Source organism: Nipponia nippon, unplaced genomic scaffold (genome assembly GCF_047370975.1).
Source record: "Nipponia nippon isolate SJK-2023a ecotype South Korea unplaced genomic scaffold, ASM4737097v1 scaffold_2, whole genome shotgun sequence".
Classification (NCBI taxonomy): domain Eukaryota; kingdom Metazoa; phylum Chordata; class Aves; order Pelecaniformes; family Threskiornithidae; genus Nipponia; species Nipponia nippon.
This window is the reverse complement of record NW_028262336.1, coordinates 2,396,368-2,414,824: the sequence shown is the minus strand read 5'-3', so window position 1 is coordinate 2,414,824 and position 18,457 is coordinate 2,396,368. Positions and strand designations below refer to the sequence as shown.

At 44.9% G+C, this 18,457-nt stretch overlaps 1 protein-coding gene across 1 annotated transcript in view; it reads right to left on the bottom strand.

Moving 5' to 3' along the window:
* The window catches only part of SPAG17 (sperm associated antigen 17), a 111,012-nt gene extending 100,742 nt beyond the window's left edge, over window positions 1–10,270 (bottom strand). The window contains exons 1-4 of the mRNA XM_087756878.1: window positions 9,862–10,270; window positions 2,205–2,323; window positions 1,191–1,331; window positions 737–796 (exon numbers count right to left, since the gene is read on the bottom strand). Of these exons, the coding sequence (XP_087613004.1) occupies window positions 737–796; window positions 1,191–1,331; window positions 2,205–2,323; window positions 9,862–10,270 (729 nt within the window). The remainder of the gene's footprint in view (window positions 1–736; window positions 797–1,190; window positions 1,332–2,204; window positions 2,324–9,861) is intronic.
* Window positions 10,271–18,457: the final 8,187 nt, after the last annotated feature.

The following is an 18,457-nucleotide window of genomic DNA, read 5'->3' as shown; positions in this document are numbered from 1 at the left end:
CAGACTGCAACTAAAAAGACCTGTTATAAGGCCCACCAAAACCTGAGACACATAAAAAGTTTATTAGTCATTGCAGAACTAAAATGCAAACAAGATCTTTTTAGAGGGATCCAAAATTCTTTATGCTCCAGGTCTGTAGGGCCATAAAACTCTACCTGAGAAAAATTTAAACAATCTTCTAATTAATCACAGAATTTTATAACCTCTCACAAGCTCTAAGTAAAACATTAACAAGGTAGGGAGAAGGAAGTCCTCTTTGTACTAGGCATGATTCCTAACCCCGCTGACATACCCCACTAGAGGAACCAGCTTAGAATTTAACATCAAACTGAGATTATAATGGATACTAGCACACCGAGATGGTGTTTCACTTATGGGACTTCATTCCCATAATTGAAGGCATAAGTCTAAATTACTGGGAGCATCGGGGAGAGCAGAGTGGAATCGTTTTTCTGTAATTTATGACACCACCATCCAAGTACGACCACATAACATACCTTAACATAATAAATTTCATACCCCTAAAAAGCCATCTTGATCCTCACTCACTTAGCAGTCCAACAGAACACTGTTGGTATCACCAAAAGAAAGCAGTTTAAGTATCTAGATGGTGGAGCGTTTTTACCAGCTACGTCCAACAGAGTTGCATTTACTCAGGTATGCACAACACAATCACACAGCTGTATTTACCTCAGTGTAAAACAGCACAGGCTCTGCAAAACGTGTTTTAACCTACCTCATAGTACATAGGCAGATCCTTAACCTTTTTTCCCTTTTGATTCCCAGATTCTCTGATCTGCGAGGAAACAAAGCATTCTACTGTGAGAAGATTTTAAGTTTGCACAAATTATTTTACTCGTTATTCCCTTTTGAAAACACTACACTCTCACTCCAAAATAGCGAGGAATCATCTTAGGGTACCCTTGTACCTTAGGGAGGGAACTTTTGTGATCAGCATCTTGAAGAAAAGTCTGTAGCAAAACCTCACTATTCACAGGGAGCAGAGCAGCTTATACAGTAAGCTTTTCTTTTTCCATTTTTAACTCCTATGAATTAGTGTAATTTTTAAAACTTCCACAGAGTAATTCAATTGAACACAAAACTTACAGCTACCACAGACCAAAGAAGTTCGTATTTAGAAGTGAGATCTAGGGTTTGGTTTGTTGTTAAAAGTTCCATTCTGGGAATACCTGTCTGAAAACGTCTTCCCGCGTTACCACGCTGAAGAGCTTCCGCTGCGGCACCCGCACAGCAAGAGACAGGGCCTTGGTGTGGATTTCATCCTCAGGTTTGGTCCCCACAACGAAAGCGATGCTAGGCTTCCAGTCATCCTGCGTTCCAAAATAAAATATTTAAGGTATTAAAACACAAGCAAAAAAAGGCGCTTCTCTGCAGTTTTAAGGAATAAGCCCGTAGAGGTGGTTATTCCCTTTAAGACATATTCAACATCACTGTATTAATCACACTGAAATAAACTGTATACAACTCGAAAAAGCACATACTATTTTGTCGCAATTCTTTCTGCCATCAGGTGGCAGCATTATGCTATGGAAAACACAAATGCCTACTAACAACCCCTACAAACCTCCCCCAGGCAAACGCATTAGCACCACACACAGATAAAGTAACTTTTAAATGTCATTTGCAGGTTTGACAGTTAAGTAAGCAAACAAGAAGTGAATTTTGAATATATGTGTTATTGTCACTGAATACATCTATTATTGTGATTATTTGCTGTAGAAAAAAATAAACGAATTTCAGCTCCCTCATCCCGGGAATTAGATAATGCCCAGATACTATTTTCTGAAAATGGTAGCATTATTTGTATGATGTTTTATAAGGGTATTTTTATGCATATCATGGTTCTTACATGGTTTCAATAAGTATTCTGGACTAAGAAAAATTATTTATCAATGGCAAGTTATATTTCACTACAATATTGACAAATGAAAAACACTAGTAGTTTTCAAACACTTGCAGTAAAATACACACATTTTTATGGGAAAAAATCTGATTTCAGCATTAAAGAAATGCAGAACCAGAGAAGACTGGAACACGTTATATAGTGATATGCATCCACAAAACCCTCAAAACAATGTCATCTAAGCAACTTTTACTCGTTACTCTTCTTTTCCATTTGTTCTGCTTTAACCAGAATCCCTTTCACAAAGCGAGTGGCTCTCTCCAGCACACCTACATCTCACCCCAGAGTATTCGCTATCAGCATCAGTGGCACCTGAACCATACGTGCTTCCAATGGTTGTGCTGTACACTCCGCAGGGATCACCAAATTTTTTTTTGATTGCACATCTGCATGTGTAAACTGCAAGGATATCAATAAAGCTGAATAAAGGTAAATATTGAAAGAGCTTCAGTAAGATCAAGGTGGTCCCAAGACATTGTCACGCTAACCAGGACCGGGCCAAGCAGAGTCACGTACCGGACCAGTGTGCACCATAGCAGGGAAAGATTTTAAAGACAAATTTAAGAGAGGGTGGTAACTTTAGGATTTTGATGGAAATATTATCATACGTGTATATTATGTACAAAGTGCCTGTGGAAAAGAGGAACAAAACCTGAGTGGACGGTAAAGTGAGGGAAAGGACGGTTCCAAAAAAAAGTTAGATGTAAACGGTAAAAGGACAAGTTTCTTTTTCCAGTTTTACTGTACCCTTCTTCATTTGTTCCTTCCCTTAGTTGAAAAAAAAGCCTACCTAAACGTTTGCAATTTGAGCAACTGATGACTTGGGATGGGATAAAGCAAGAGCTGACGTAAGTTTCAAACTAGTAAATGCTTGCATGGAGGGAAACAGTTTGTCATACTCTTCAGGTAACAAAGGATAACATCACATGAATATGGCGCAATGTGATGATACATACATGCCCCATGTTTTAAACCACAGAATATTCAGAGAAATAAAAAAAGATGGAAAGATCACCTGGGTCACTAAGTGCAGTCTTCTGAAACTGCAAGTAGCTACAGAGCAGACACCTAATCCAGAAGGGCCCCTAGAGTTCCACACATCATAAACTTCCTTGACCTTTTATAGCAGCACAAAACAAACCTTAAGTTTTTAAAATTACAAAATGCAGGAGAGTGCAAGCATATCACTGATGCTCTAGGAGCGTGCAAACACGACGGAATTTACGAGCGGAGAGTGCCCAGTTGCGCTGGGGCAGCGGGCACCGCTCGCTGGAGAAGCGGCAGCAGCAATGGCCTGTGTGGGGACTGCACCAAGCACACGCAATTTCTTTTTCCCCTTTCTAGCTGGCGGCGAGGATGGAGGACAATACCTCCTCCTGCCTAAAGTAGCCAAGATAACTACAGGTGCACAGCGCTATGAAAGAGCTAGGTATTCCAGTATTATCGTCAAAACACGTGCGCAGGAGTTGCAGTTAATCTGAATTCAAGTTAGAATTGTCATTGTATAGCTGCCAAGAGCTGGACGCAAAAACTTTACCATTCTTTGGACAGAGAGCATTTAGATGTCCATACTTGTGTGCCAACGTGTCATTTCCTAGGCTTTCAGAATTGAGACCGAAACGCCTTCATGTGGCAGTACCCTGGTGTTCCCAGGGCTCGCCAGCAGAGACGGGGCCTTTAGAACAACCATCCGCCTACAACGTGAGCTAAAGGAGCGACTGATACCGCTACGCTGTCCTCTTCAGTGAGGACCACCAAAAGAGGGGAACGAGGCTCAGTCAGTCTCACAGACAGATGGTGACAGCACAAGAAGAGCAAGACTGAGGAATGTCAGGTTCTACCCTAGATGCTAGGGGAAGCATGGTCCAGCAGAAATACAGAGCCTGCTCTCACAACTTCTGCAGTTCTTCAGATATGCAAAGAAATCTCCATCAGAGTCCTCAAACCTCTGCCTTATGCCTTCTTCAGTTCCTCCTTAAAACATGCCGGTGTCTTGGTGCCCACAAATTACACCTGCTTAGCACTGATTAACATCATCCTGCAACAACAACGTCTGTGAAACCTGTCTTCCTTACAGTCCTGTCTCTCATTGATCTTTCCACCCCTTGGTCACAACTGTCCCTAGCTCACTTCTCCTTCCATTTCTACTCGCTGTTCCTCACCCAACTTCCACCACTTCTCCTAATGCTTCCCACATCCATTACCTGCTCCCCTAGCTCTCGTCCTCAGTCTCCTTGTCCAGCTAGTCCCTAGTTTCATTATCTGATCCCACTTCCAGCTTTCTCCAGCCTCAGATTCCTTCTCCAAATCCTTATTCTCTAGCCCCTCTAATACTTCCCAGGCACTTTCAGAGTTACGCTTGAGCAACGAGACTTTCTCCTTCCCGGTACTTGTGTGTTCCCTGGGAAGGCACTAAAAGCAACGGAGAGAGAATTTTCCCGATTTCCACTGCGGTGCTCACCTTCACAGCAGCCTGTAACAAAGCACCAAAGCAAAACATCAGGGTAAGTCCTGCTGAAAAATCAATTTTTCAAAAAACTTAGGATTTACCCAAACACAAACATTCTCAGAAAGAGGTATGCCCTCAGCAAAAGGCATACCCTTGGCATCACCGTGGTGCATCTCCTCCCCTCCTAAATTCTCTGCTTCAAAGAAACAAGCTGCTAAAGTTTCTCCACAGAACAGCTATGCGAATACTCATAGCATAGGCAAAACACTGGCTAATATATTAAAAATAAAATACATGGAATGAGCCTCTACAAGATAGCTGGTAGGGAAAATTATAACCTCACCTAATTTAATTCTACAGAAGTATATGCAACTCGATGTAAGGCCTTTTGTGTAAAAATTTAAACAGTATTAGAGATAGCCCATACCTCCCTAGCTGCAAAATGAAGAAAAAAATGTTCCTTTTGTAAAAAAGGTGCAATACCTGGGAATTGGAGCTAGTTAAATACCAGAAATGGCTACAAACACTTCAACAGTGAATAATGATCCAGAATTCTCAGAGTCACTAATAGCATATCAACTATTTCCAGACTGACCAGTTTTGAAGCCCTCAAAGATCATTTTTCAGAAAAGCTAAACTTTGAGAACAGCAACTGAAGTCAATAATGACCGCGAATGCGTAGCGTTAATACATAGTTTAAAGGTGTTTAATTGACTATGCTCTTTTCTGACCTTAAAAATCTATTACTTTTGCAATATTGCCCTTATATTATCAATACTGTAACAGTATCCTTAATGTTCAAGGCACTGAAAGGAAGAGAAGAAACAGACCCTGCTTCTACAGCTCACCACCTAAAATCACAACATAAAAATGAGAAGGAAAAGTAGTAAAATGTATATGGTTACTTTAAAAACATTTTCTCCCTCAATATACAACTGCTCCTCCACTGAGTTTAATTCTTTCAAATGTTATTGTAGAAGTGAGACCCGAGAAAGGATCTGAAAGAAGATAGATTAGTGACCCTACGGCTACCTCAAATGAGGTTCCCAGCTTAAAGAACAGGATAGAGAAAGCCATAAAAATAACTACTGGAGAAGCAAGGAAACAGTCTAGGAAGGCTGCCGTTGAGAGTATAACGCCAGCACGACGTACTGTGAACGAAGACGACCAAAATGCGGAGAGTAGGTAGCCCACAGAACCAACAACACTGACTGAAACACGAATGAAAAAACCCAAAGCTGGAAATGTGGGATTGGCAACTGAATACTCCTTAAACGATCTGAAACAAGCTCCAGTTAAGGGGAGGCCAGACCACTCTCCCTGGAAAACCTCCAGTGACAACCATTGTCACAGACGACACTGTCCCCACCCCCTTCCAAAACTCTCGGCCATGTCAAGAGTTGACATGCACCAACGTCTCTCTCAGTGTTAGAAATAACCATCTATGGGGGAAGCTTGTACATCCCTCAGGTGAAGGGGCTCCAGTCCTAGCAAAGTCTACCTAACTCTGAAAGCTCCGTCTAAGCAGCTAGGAGTTTTCCAAAATCCTTGTTTTCACAAAAGACAGAAGGTATCTCATCATCTCCTGATTTTGTTCTCAAGCCTCCACTGTGTCACCCTGTAATGTGATTTTTTTTCCCAACTGTTAAAAACCAGTACAATATAGCCTACTTCTTTGTCACAGTGCTATTGGAACAGCGTAGGTATGTTAAAAAAAATCTCTAACTTCAATTCACATTGAGGAAAAAAGCAGATGTAGCTCACAAAATTTTGTTTCCTTTTTAAACGTGTCTTGTTTTCCCTGCTTCATTTCCTAGACAGAAAAGGGCAGCTGTTCTAGAGCAGACATTTGAAAAAGTCAGCTATGTTGTTTATTTTTGCAGTACCAGTTTCTAGATCTCTTTGGCCAGGAAAAGCATCAAGCAGCCACCTCACCCCACCCCCTTTCCAGGCAATCTGAGTATCTCTCATTTTGCATCATCATTTATTCTTGTGGTATGTAATGGGGTTTTTTTTGTTGTTTGGGTTTTTTTTTTTCCCCCTCTTAGGGCCACAATTAGTAGGTTCATTTCATTACAGCACAATTTCAAATTTAACTGTAATGGCTGAGGAGAAACATTTGAAAACTTAAACTCCAAACACTTCAGCACCAAACAGCAAGAGTTCTTTAATCTCCTGATTTTTACATAATGCCTCAGAAATAATGAGATTTATTAGTGATTTATGAACACTTAGGGCGATGTTACCTCTCGCATCCATTGCTTTCAACAACGAGAGAGCTTGTAAATCAATCAATACAGCTGGCATTACCGGGAAAGGTTGCTCATCAGCAATTTTGTAGCCCTAACATAGTGCCTGCGTAGGGCATCCCTGCTGAGAAATCCGCAAGTCCCCCTGCCTTATCTGCTGACTGACACACGCCCGTGTTTACTAATGGGTTCTGGTTTTAAGAGCCTGAGCTTTTGCTGTATAACCTGGGCAGATGAGAGAGTACCAAAACTCCATTGAATGCTAATTCCTCTCCAAAGCGGAAGCAGTAAGAATAGTAACCAAAAGTGGGGCCATCCTATTCAGAACACTTTAAATGGTTTTACAAGCTTTAATTTCAGGCCAATTTTCAGGCCCTAAAATGCCAATAAAATGAGAGAAACCATACAGACGGAACGTCAGAGCAGAAGATGGCTTCCAGTTGCTATGCTTAGCTTTACTAGTTAAGAAGAAGATATAATAGATTACAATTATTTCAATTGTTAAGGGCTGTATTTGCCCAGAATTCACCTTTCACTTAGCAAATATTGCCCTTTAACTACTTAAAGCATGCACAGTTTAAAACTAAGAATCTTAATTTATATTTTGTAATTTAATTCTGCAGCAAACCCAATCAAAATGTCTTGACAAATATCTGAAGGCAAATACAACTTGCAGCTCCATGTTCTTCTGCGTAGCACATTAGAAACAAAAAAAAGATGTATATAAACTATAATGAAAATTCCATATTTCCTCTGTACATGTTTTTAAGTTGTCTGTTTGCCAGTTTTCACAGTGCATTTAGTAAAAGCAATTATTTGGTTAGTAAATACCATTTAAATCATATTTTAGTTAGCATACCCATCCATAAAATCTTAACAGCACTGGTAAAATGACTCCTTTTCATAGATCAGACTAATAAAATATTGTAAGCCATAAACACACATTAAAACGTGAAATTTCATTGCTCAGTCTATCTGGTACAATTTAAAACCAGTTCTAGTAAATTCCCTTTGACTCCACTAAAGGGAAAGAATATTCTCTGAATTGATACAAGTAAAAGATTTTAAAATTCATTAGACATGAATTACCAGGAGAGAAATGTATTTAAGCGATAGGAGTTCCCGCCATCTCCCAAATCATTTCAGATTCACAGGGTGTATCACATACAATACTGAGGAAGAGTAGGGAACAATTTTGTGCAGCGTGTCTGGTGACACCCACAATTAGAGGTGCTCAGCACTCTCTTTTACAGGCTGCTTTCCGCTCCTGACCATTATATATTCCAGTTTAAATCTTGTATGCTCTGAGATTACTGGGGCGGGGAGAGGGGGGAAGGATACTGTGGTTAGACTATTTGCAGAATGAGATTTCATTTTTAAAAATCATTTTTACCCTTTAATAAAAAACCCTATGTGATTAAGTAATTAAGATATTCAATTCCCTCCGTGTTCGAGAGGAAGGAACTAAAATTTGGCAGCACAGCCACACTTGTGTCAAAGATGTTCTGTTGCAGAGCACGTTTATTTACATTATTTATACCCACATTTGGCTGTACTTGACAAATCTTGATTCACACATGCTCAGAAGAGATTTGTTTGCATTTGACAGTTTTGCACTCCTGCCCATGACTGTAAGAGCTGAATAAGAATTTTCCTGCAATAAGAAATTTCAGCGGCTGCCCAGCATCACAGGAGCCTGAGTTCAAGCTGACGGCAGCGGGGAGACAGTTTTTCCCATGTTCCCAAGGCTCTGCCTGCTAACAGTGAGCCCGAGAAAGTGGAATTAGCTTAACTGGAACAGAAAACGGTTGGACAATACCAGAATTAAGGCACCAAGGAATCTTAATTCAGCCCCCATGGGTATAGGCATTACGATAACCTTTAATTAGGTGATCGGGTATTTTTTTCCTACAGAATTCTTACCCCATTCAGTGAACGTATTCAACATTTCTTTCCATCTGCCTCAATGTGTGGTCCTGAAGAATCCTAATTCTGGCATTTCCTAAGTTTTGAGCATTTTATTTCCTACCTTTTAAAATACTTCAATACAACGGTTTGCATTTAACAAATGTAGTAAGTTACATGTAGAAGCAGCAGTGTAAACAAAGCACTTTGTTCAGTGAACTCACCGGACAATATCCACAACCACAATAAACACCACCGTAAAAACAAAAACAAAATAAATCACTAATTGGCACCTTGCTGTAAGCTCGGGAGAAAGGTCAGGAACGGAGTAGGTGACGGAGACCGAACCTCCAGCCCCTTCCCGTGCTCCGGGGAGGTTCTCCTAGCGCGGGGGTGAGCGTCACCAGCCAGAAAGGGCTCAGGCGCCTTTGAACTCTACTGAAAAACTCTACGTTCTAGGGAGAAATGGGAAACGACAGCCTTAGCTGAGCAGCTTGCTTCAAAAAGTGATTTTGTTTGGCTGAACTTGTACTATATGGTTACCGCTAAATAAAAGTAAAAGCACGTAAGTATTTAAAAGATTTTTGGACATCTGCGGCATTTTCGGGAAAACTGATTAGCCAGTTTAAAAGCCTCCGCCTGTATTCAAAAGTCCTCATACTTAACCAGAACTGCTGACATGTTAAAAAAACCCAACCCAAACACAGCAGCAACAACAACAAACACCTGGGTTTTTAACAGGGCACAACAGGAACCCACCCAACACAGAAGCCGTGGAAGTCATTTGTCTCACTTGCAGAAGCAGCGCTAGATAAACACATGCTAGATAAATATTATTGTTTGCTAAACTACTCTGCTACTTTGAAACCAAATTCTCTCTTGCAAGTCAAGATTTATTAGAATTACATTGCTTACTTAGAACCTGGAAACCCAAATATGCCTTTAGATCCTCACACGCTGTAAAAGAAGGGAAAAAAAAAAAGGGGGGGGGGGGAAAGTGACTTTTAGCTGCACACACTCAAGCAGGAAAATTACAGCCTCACATTTTCAACGCTACAGTTAATGCTGTGTCAGCACCTCCATCACGCCTCCTCGTTCAGCAGTTTATAAAAAGTTCACTCCGAGCCGAAACCTGGCACCCAGAGCCCCAGAAAGGAAAGCGCCGCGGAGGGGAAGGCCAGGCCCCCGCCGGGAGGACTCAGGGCCCGGCCCGGGGCGGCCCCGGCAGCGGCGCGGCCCCGGCCCGCCCGGAGGAGCGCCGAGAGCCGCCCGGGCCCGCTCCCCGCGTCCCCAGCCCCCGGGGCGGCCCCGCCCGGCCCCGCGGCCGCCTTCACCTCCTGGAGGCGGGCGGACACCAGCGCGGCTTCCCAGCTGTTGGCCGCGGCCCCCGCCGAGGCGACCCCGCCGGTCTTGGGCTGCTTCGGGCCCATGGCGACGGGCAAGCCCGACGCGTCGCCCTGGCGACCGGCTCCCGCGCGGCGGCGCCTTCCGGGGCGGCGGCGGCGGCGGCGGTGGCGGGCGGGCGGTGAGGTGCGTGCCCGCCGCCCGCGGGGCCTCAGGCGGGCGGCGGGAGCTCTGCTCTCCGCCAGCCGCTTCGGCCCCAGCAGGGCCGCCCGAAGGAGAGGCTTCGCCGGGGCTGCGCGGGAAGGGTTCGGCGCCCTTCAGGGGCGACGGCGGGGGCCCGCGCCGTCCCCTGGCCGCCAAGACAAGCGTGACATCGGAAGGGGCGCACGAAGCCGGCATCCAGCGGGCCGCCCGGAGCCAAGCCGCCCCGCGGCCCGCGGCGTGCCCGGGCAGGAGGGCGAAGGAGGGGGCTGAGGCGGCGGGGCGGGGGGCTGAGGGGAGCGCGGCCGGCGGCGGGGCAGCGGGCCGGGGCGCGCGGGCGTGGGCGGCCAGGCCCGCGCCCAGGCCGCCGTCGCTCCCCGAACGCTGCCATATGTTACCGCGCTGGGACCAGAGCGGGAGAGGGAGGCACAGTTGGGAGAAAGCAGGAGAGCTGCCAAGATAAAGAATTCATTACAGAGGAGTCATGTCGTGATCTCACACTGGAGACGAGTGAAATATTCTGTGTGATTTAACATTTGGTGAAAATATCCCAAACCACATGCCGCCCTTCCCCCCAGCCTCATACCGACCAGGGCTGTTCAGAGCCTCCAAAGCTTTAATTTTGTCCGAGCCTTAAAGCTCTGCTGTGCAGCACGTTATTGCTTGAGTCAGAATTTCACTCTGGGATGATACCGACCTAGTGTATGCGCTGAATAAAACACCTTTAATTACAGGGTTTTAGTGGAGAAGTAGGAATTTAGGTTCATAGGGGACGTAACAGGCGAGTCTCATACCATCTTAGTTTGCAGAAGGGTATCCTCCCCAGGGTTTGCAGACAGTGATGTAGTTTATAACATGGGAAAGCTGCACAGTAGGTTTGCCAACATCCATAAACATTTTCCCCCACCCCGTTTCTTGGCTGGTGGCCATTTTTCTCTTTTTGAGGTTTTCTTTTGTTGTCCAGAAAAAAATCAGGCTTCAATTGTTCACAGAAGCAGGCAGTGTGACATTCCCACCATACCCTTGTTCTTCATTAAAGTCTTGGATAGGCAGCCTGTGCCTGCTGAGGTGCAGTGAGAGAGTACGGGAAGGAGGGACGAGGCCGGATCGGCCGTCGATGCAGCAGAACAGGACAGAGGCATGGGGCAGAATGCACAGAAAATGGTGCCAAATGTCCCTATTATGAACCACCCTTCTGATTTTTCATGGCTCAGTTTTCAGGGCTGGATATAAGCTTCAGGAGGACCAACGGGAGAGGGTTGTGCACCCAGGTGCTGATGGTATGGCTGGAAATACGCACTGCCGCGATGTCCGTGGGAGATGACGACTGCTTCATTATGCCCACACCTGGATCTGTATGCCCAGGGTCGTTAGGAAGGTTAAAAACCAGCAAGACTGATGTCAGCCTACAGACAGCTCTGAGAACATGAACAGTAGCTGTGCGAACGATGGACTGGCCTGTGTTTGCTTGGATGAATAACGATTATTTGAAGGAGATTGTTTTGTTCTGCTGCTTGCCGTCTTAGTAAATGCATCTAGATAACTTGCTGTTTATTGTTGTTGGATGCTGTAGCAGATAGCGAGTCAAGCTGAAGTAGGACAGCCGCTCACTGGGAGTTTATACCAGTTCATTTAAAATTACCTCCACCACTCTCCCGAACAAAGGAGAGAAAGAAACTGTATTTATTCGCTATCACAAAGGGCCCTAGCGTATAGTTCTGAAATAGGTCCTCCGGTAGCAAAGTCAGCTGAAGACGTCTCCTGTTTGGCTGCTTGTCCCTGTCCATGCGGTTGTGCTGCCAAAGATGCTTGTGGGCCAAGCTGTAAACCAGATCCCTGAAACCCTCTTGGTTAAATCCTCTGGCAGACAAAAGAGACAACTAAAAAATATTGGGAAACTACAGCCTTTGTTTCCTCCGAATGGTCTGGACTACAGAGCACTGAGTTGTCTCTGGGCCATCTGAAAACCTCCAGCTTCCTCCTGAGAACTAAAAGACGAAGTTGCCGCAATCTTAAAACTTATATTCCAAAAAGTGAGTGTAATTCAACTGTACTGATAAGCCACAGATGAGAAGAATAGGCAAATTAAGACTCCAGAGAGACAATACACTGCTTGGGCTACCTTCTGCACAAAAAAGGGATGCGCACATGTAAGCCTGACATTTCCATGCAGTGAAACTGGGTCTGCCGTTAGTGCAAGAGTGAATGGGAGAATCGGTGATGACTTTGCGAATGACAAGAATATTTATGGTGAGATTTTCAGGGAGAGTGGCAAGCTAAGAAGCATAAAGCCAGCCTTTTATTTTCTGGCTTATTAGAAAACATAGCGTGTGAATCCATGAACAAACGAGAGTGGAGTAACGAAAGCTGTGAATTTACAATACACTTCTGATTCTGAATACTACTCTGTGTAAATAGAAGGTAGCTTGCCTTTCCCTGGGAGAGGGGCTAACAACCCTGTGTATTCTGAATTTACACAGCAGGGTAGGAAAGCGTGCATGGTTAATACTGCGGAGCAGCTAGACACAATATCATGTTCCTGTGCCCACGCTTTTAATAATAATAATATAGAAGGACCATTTAGAAATTAGTTATACTCTTTACCTCCTTCAGGAAGAAGAAACATTGGTTGCCTTTTATTTTAGGGTGACTTAAAGAACATTTGCACTTACTTGTTCTCCAGTAAAATGTGGGGAGTGGAAAGGCATTACTAGTTGTAAAAGTCATGTCTTCTCTACTTGATATTTCCTGAAAGACTACGGTTGACTAAAGAACTAGTAAAAGTTTTGGATCTTAAATAATTAAAGCTGGATTGACTGAGAGGGGAATTAATTTTAATCGTGCTTACTTTTTTTTTTAAATGCTTATTTTAAATGCTTGACAAATATTTGGAAAAAATGATCTTTTCAGTAAGAGCCATCAACTTCTCGCCTTCAGTTGAGAAGTGAGCAGAGAGTCCTCTTTGCTTGAGTCCTTAAGAACACACTTAATTGCTTTATATTGCTTTCATAAGATTTAAATGTTTCTTAAACGGGGAGGCTTCCTGAATTATGGCTTCAGAAAGCTGTTTCCGTTTTAGAAAACTTTCCAGAAGGGTGTCTAGAACAGCTAACATGGCCTTCAGCACTGCTAAGGAAAACAGTCTTTCATATTCCTAGTATTTCTAAAAGAAGAAGAAAGGTATTTAAAAAAAAGTGTACTTGATTTTTTTTTAAGAGAACACTGTCCAATCCTTCTTCCCTCACAAAGGAAGAGGGGGAAGAACATAAAACTCATTTTGCTTTCCTTCCCAGTTTCATGGCACTGTAGCATCTGGGCTGGGGACAGCTTTTGCTTGACAGTTGCAGCCTCCCAGGACGCAGCCGTCTCACAAGTTACGCAGATTTGGCAGCTCTGGCATGTGTTCCCACAGCCTCCCTGAACTCTCACGTACCAAGCTGGATGCAGGAGTTCTTTGCCTACAGTTGCTGCTCTGGCCACCAAATGATTCCTTATAATTTATTTCTCAGTCTCTACATTCGCTTAAATAATTTGCATAAATCTTCCCACATGGACTGCATTGGCCTCGTGGATGTGGACCAAATATCTGTCTTGGCTTTAGGATCCAGAAAGCTTATTTCTACATCAGTAAATTACAAGTGCGCATGCCCTGAAAGGGACAAAGGTTAAGCTGAGTGTAAATATATCAATGCACTCCCCTTCTGAATGTGGCACGGTGCGCTTATAATCAACGCAAAAGGTCAATCATTTCTGAATTAGACTGAGTTCTAACCATAATGAAACAATAAAATAAACTCTCCTCCTCAGATTGTAATGGATCTTCCTAATAAGATAAAGGTTGCTAGATGCTTGCAGAACTGTGAGAACACGCAGGGATGGTTAGAGAGTAAGGGAGCAGCTAAACTGTAAAGACAATACCATTCAGTCGAGTCCATCCGCCACATGGCAAGGCCTGCCCTCGGGTAGATGCACAAAGCAATAGGCCTAACCTGTTTAAGCCTATATTTGTCCAGTAATGTGGCCAAAATCAAAGCAAGTTGTAGATATTCCCTTCTTCCTCCGGCTCTAGCATTTAGTGCTGGCCTCAGCAGTCATTGTTTTTTCTTCACTCAAGTATCTCCCATCAAGCTGAGTTACAAATATGTACAAGCGTAACACGCAGAACAGATCAAACTTCCTTTATACATACAAATAAGTTTACATTTAAGAGTATCCACCAACTTTGTTTTACTGGAGGGGAAAAAAACCCCAAACTTACAAGGCCCTGCATTTAATTTTGGAAAAGATGCTTTCGTAGTCTGCTCTCTCCCACGTGCATGCATGTGCGAGGAGAATGCTTTTTCCTCTCTATAGCCAAAGGGGTAAGGATTCCTGGCAAAGCTCAAAATGAAATCCATTATCATCTGTCAGTAAAACGACTTCCAAATTCCAGCTGGATGCTGTGCAACACTCTCTTTAAAGAAAGACTCCCTCTGCATTTGGTCTTATAGTTCTACTGTCTCTAGGTAACTGAATCTTGGAAGCAGTTCAGTGCTGCCAGTCAGCAAAAAAGTCCGATTTCAGATATCTCGGGCTTTATTCCTGCCCCTTTCCAAAACAGATCACAAGGTTTTATTCTTCTCCCTAAAGAAATGAACCCAAAGAAAACATGTTCCCACCCTTGCGGAAAGCCAGGCTCCCCACCCTCACCCCATTCTCCTGCACTTTCAAATCCTGTATCGTTGCCCGCTTTCTTCTGGCACAACAGGAGCGGTGTCCCTAAGGTCGGGGGGTTCCTCCGTGTGGATCTGCTTCTGGAGCACGCCTCCCTCCCGCCACCAGCAAGCCAGGGAGTCCTACAGAGTAGTGCTGGGCACTAACCTCCAACCTTTCTCAACAGCCAAACAAAGCAACGTCTAAATAAGTGGAATTTGAAACATTATACCGTTACTGGTGCAAAAATAAAAATGTTTCTAATCTGTTAAAAACAAACATTAACACCGTGGAGGGTAAACAGACCTGAGGTGTATGCCAGAGTTTGCACTGAAAATATTGATGGTAAGTGGTGGAAAAACGTGGTGGGTTTGCTTATTTTTGAAAAGAGAAGAGATTATTTGTAAAAATACATGCAATCGGAACTGGAATTGGAGTAATTAAATGGCTAGAACCATAATTCTTTGGCCTTGGTATCCTAATTCTGTGAACTTGCACTCTGATGGTTTTTAACTGAATTTTCTGAGGGTAACGTCTAGTTGCAGAATAACTGAATTGCAACAATATATGCTGTTCGGAAACTGTTGCTTCAACTTTCTTTCCCATCTGTTTCTCTGAGCACATACGCTCCCCAGTAGATCTCGGTCAATGAGGAGGTTTTAGAAAGAAGTACATGGAGTAATGGCTATTTCCTGCCCTATTTTGGCACCTGTCTCTCTCGGTCATACTTGTGCCTAAAATCTGCTTTCTAGAACAGCCACGATTAAACTTCCCAGTCCTAGGACTGTATCCCAAACCCCTGTCGTGCCTTACCCTATCATCCACTAAATCCTTTACTCTTCCGTAAACCTGAAGTCTAACGAATAGTCCCCTTACCTCAGACCAGAGCAGCATCCTACACTTCTTTCTTTCCCACCTGCACCATTCCTACGTCACAAGCTTTTCTTATTCTGCATCTCCAAGCTTCAAGCTGGACCCCCATCCCCTGAAATACTTCCCCCCCGGCCAGCACATACCCCTGCCTGTGTCAGCAGACCGAGGCACCATAAAGCCTCAAAGCCAGCACCTCCCAGCAGTGGCGGGAGCAGATCTCTTACATCTGAAGGACCGGCACCTCTCTCCTGCCAGTCCTTGCTTCTCAGTGCAGCTGGTCCCTGTGATCTGTGATACCCCTGCCGAGCCCCTCCGCCGCCAGCGAGCTCCTGGCACGGCGCTCCAACAAAAGCATTTATGCGGATGTGGTCCTCTCGCTCATCAGCTGTGCTGGGTGCCTCCTCCCTTGCGCTTCATCGAGCACCTCACCACCACCATCTCCCGGATGACGGATGAAATAAAAGAATATGGGAAGGCTGGGTGCTGCGGTAGTTAATGAGTTGAGTTCACATCCTGTAATTTGGCCAGTCATCCTATAGAATCTCAAATAATTTGAAAATTTACTTATTCCTGAGGGCATCAGGATCTAGCCATGATCCCATATAGTGCCCCCGCAAGTGCTGTAGCCCCAGCTATTATTAGGAAAAGCACGGTGAAAACCAGGTGATGGGGATGAGCAGGCTATGAGCAGTCTCTGCCTGCCAGGCCTCGTCTTGCACCCTCCTACCGAGGTAAGCGAGAGATGGAAAGTATTACGAAAGGTGGCTTACCTTTGTGGAATTATCTGTAACAGTGTATTATTCCTCATCTTCTTTGGATGGACGCTGTGCAGTTATGCAAAGTAACCACAAAAAAAGAGAGTTTCCTGCCCCCCAAAGTCTGCGTACGTATCCTACGTGCAAGATTTTAGTGAGTCCTATCAGTATGGGAAGTTGAAAGAATTTGTGCTGTCTTTGTTTCTGCAAATGACAGCAAAAACAAGGCTCTCTTAGATTTTCTGCATTTCTGAAATTAGCTATTTGAAGGAGAGCAGATTTAATTTAAAATTCTCAGAAAACTAATTCTTTATTTAAAGAGCAAATGACATAATTTTAGGAAGGGTAAACAATATTTTCATCCCTATCAGATGCTAACACCTGCTTTAATGTAAAAGTTCCACTTACTACTACTGACAGGTGTTGTGTAATAAATAAAAGTTGCAAAAAACAACCGGTAACACCCTATCATCAACGTACAACTTCGGCCATGACCACTCATTCATATGGGTTCAGTAAGCTTTAAGCATATAAAATGCAGCAAGAGTTTACTTTATATTGTTACACAGATCAAGTTTAAAATGATTTCTAATTAGCACTTTTTTTAGTTAACAAACTGTATTAGGACTAATTTCCACCAGCCAAATTCCTTAATTCACATTAACATCAGTCAGAATGAAAACCAGGCCTTTTTCTGTCTCTCTCCATCTCATTACTTCAGACAAAGCAAAACATTTACTGTGGCAGCGTTGCAAGACGCTGAGGGCCATCAAAGGATGAGGAAAAGGCTGAGGTACTTAATGCCTTCTTTGCCTCAGTCTTTAATAGTCAGACCAGTTGTTCTCGGGGTACCCAGCCCCCTGAGCTGGAAGATGGACAGGGAGCAGAATGAAGCCCCCATGATCCAAGGGGAAATGGTCAGCGACCTGCTGCACCACCTAGACACACACAAGTCTATGGGGCCGGGTGGGATCCACCCAAGGGCACCGAGGGAGCAGCGGAGGTGCTCACCAAGCCACTTTCCATCATCTATCAGCAGTCCTGGCTCACCGGGGAGGTCCCAGTGGACTGGAGGGTAGCAAATGTGATGCCCATCTACAAGAAGGGCCGGAAGGAGGATCTGGGGAGCTACAGTCCTGTCAGCCTGACCTCAGTGTCGGGGAAGGTTATGGAGCAGATCATCCTGACTGCCATCACGCGGCACATGCAGGACGACCAGGGGATCGGGCCCAGTCAGCATGGGTTTATGAAAGACAGGTCCTGCTTGACCAACGTGGTCTCCTATGACAAGGTGACCCACTTAGTGGGTGAGGGAAAGGCTGTGGATGCTGTCTACCTGGACTTTAGTAAGGCCTTTGACACCGTTTCCCACAGCATTCTCCTGGAGAAGCTGGCTGCTCAGGGCTTGGACGGGCGTACGCTTCGCTGGGTAAAACCTGGCTGATGGCCGGACCCAGAGAGTGGTGGTGAATGGAGCCAAATCCAGCTGGCAGCCGGTCACCAGTGGTGTCCCCAGGGCTCAGTGCTGGGGCCGGTTCTGTTTAATACCTTTATCAATGATCTGGAAGTAAGTTTACAGACGGCACCAAGCTGGGCGGGAGCGTTGATCTGCTGGAGAGCAGGAAGGCTCTGCAGAGGGCCCTGGCCAGGCTGGATCGATGGACCCAGGCCACTGGGTGAGGGTCAACAAGGCTCAGGGCTGGGTCCCGCACTTTGGTCACAACAACCCCAGGCAACGCTGCAGGCGTGGGGAGGAGCGGCTGGGAGCTGCCCGGCGGAAAAGGACCTGGGGGTGCTGGTCGACAGCCGCCTGAACATGAGCCAGCAGTGTGCTCAGGTGGCCAAGAGGGCCAATGGCATCCTGGCTTGTATCAGGAATAGTGTGGCCAGCAGGACCAGGGAGGTGCTGGTGCCCCTGTGCTGGGCACTGGTGAGGCCGCCCCTCGAATCCTGTGTTCAGTGTTGGGCCCCTCACCCCAAGAAGGCCATGGAGGGGCTGGAGCGTGGCCAGAACAGGGCAGCGAGGCTGGGGCAGGGGCTGGAGCACAAGGCTGGGGAGGAGCGG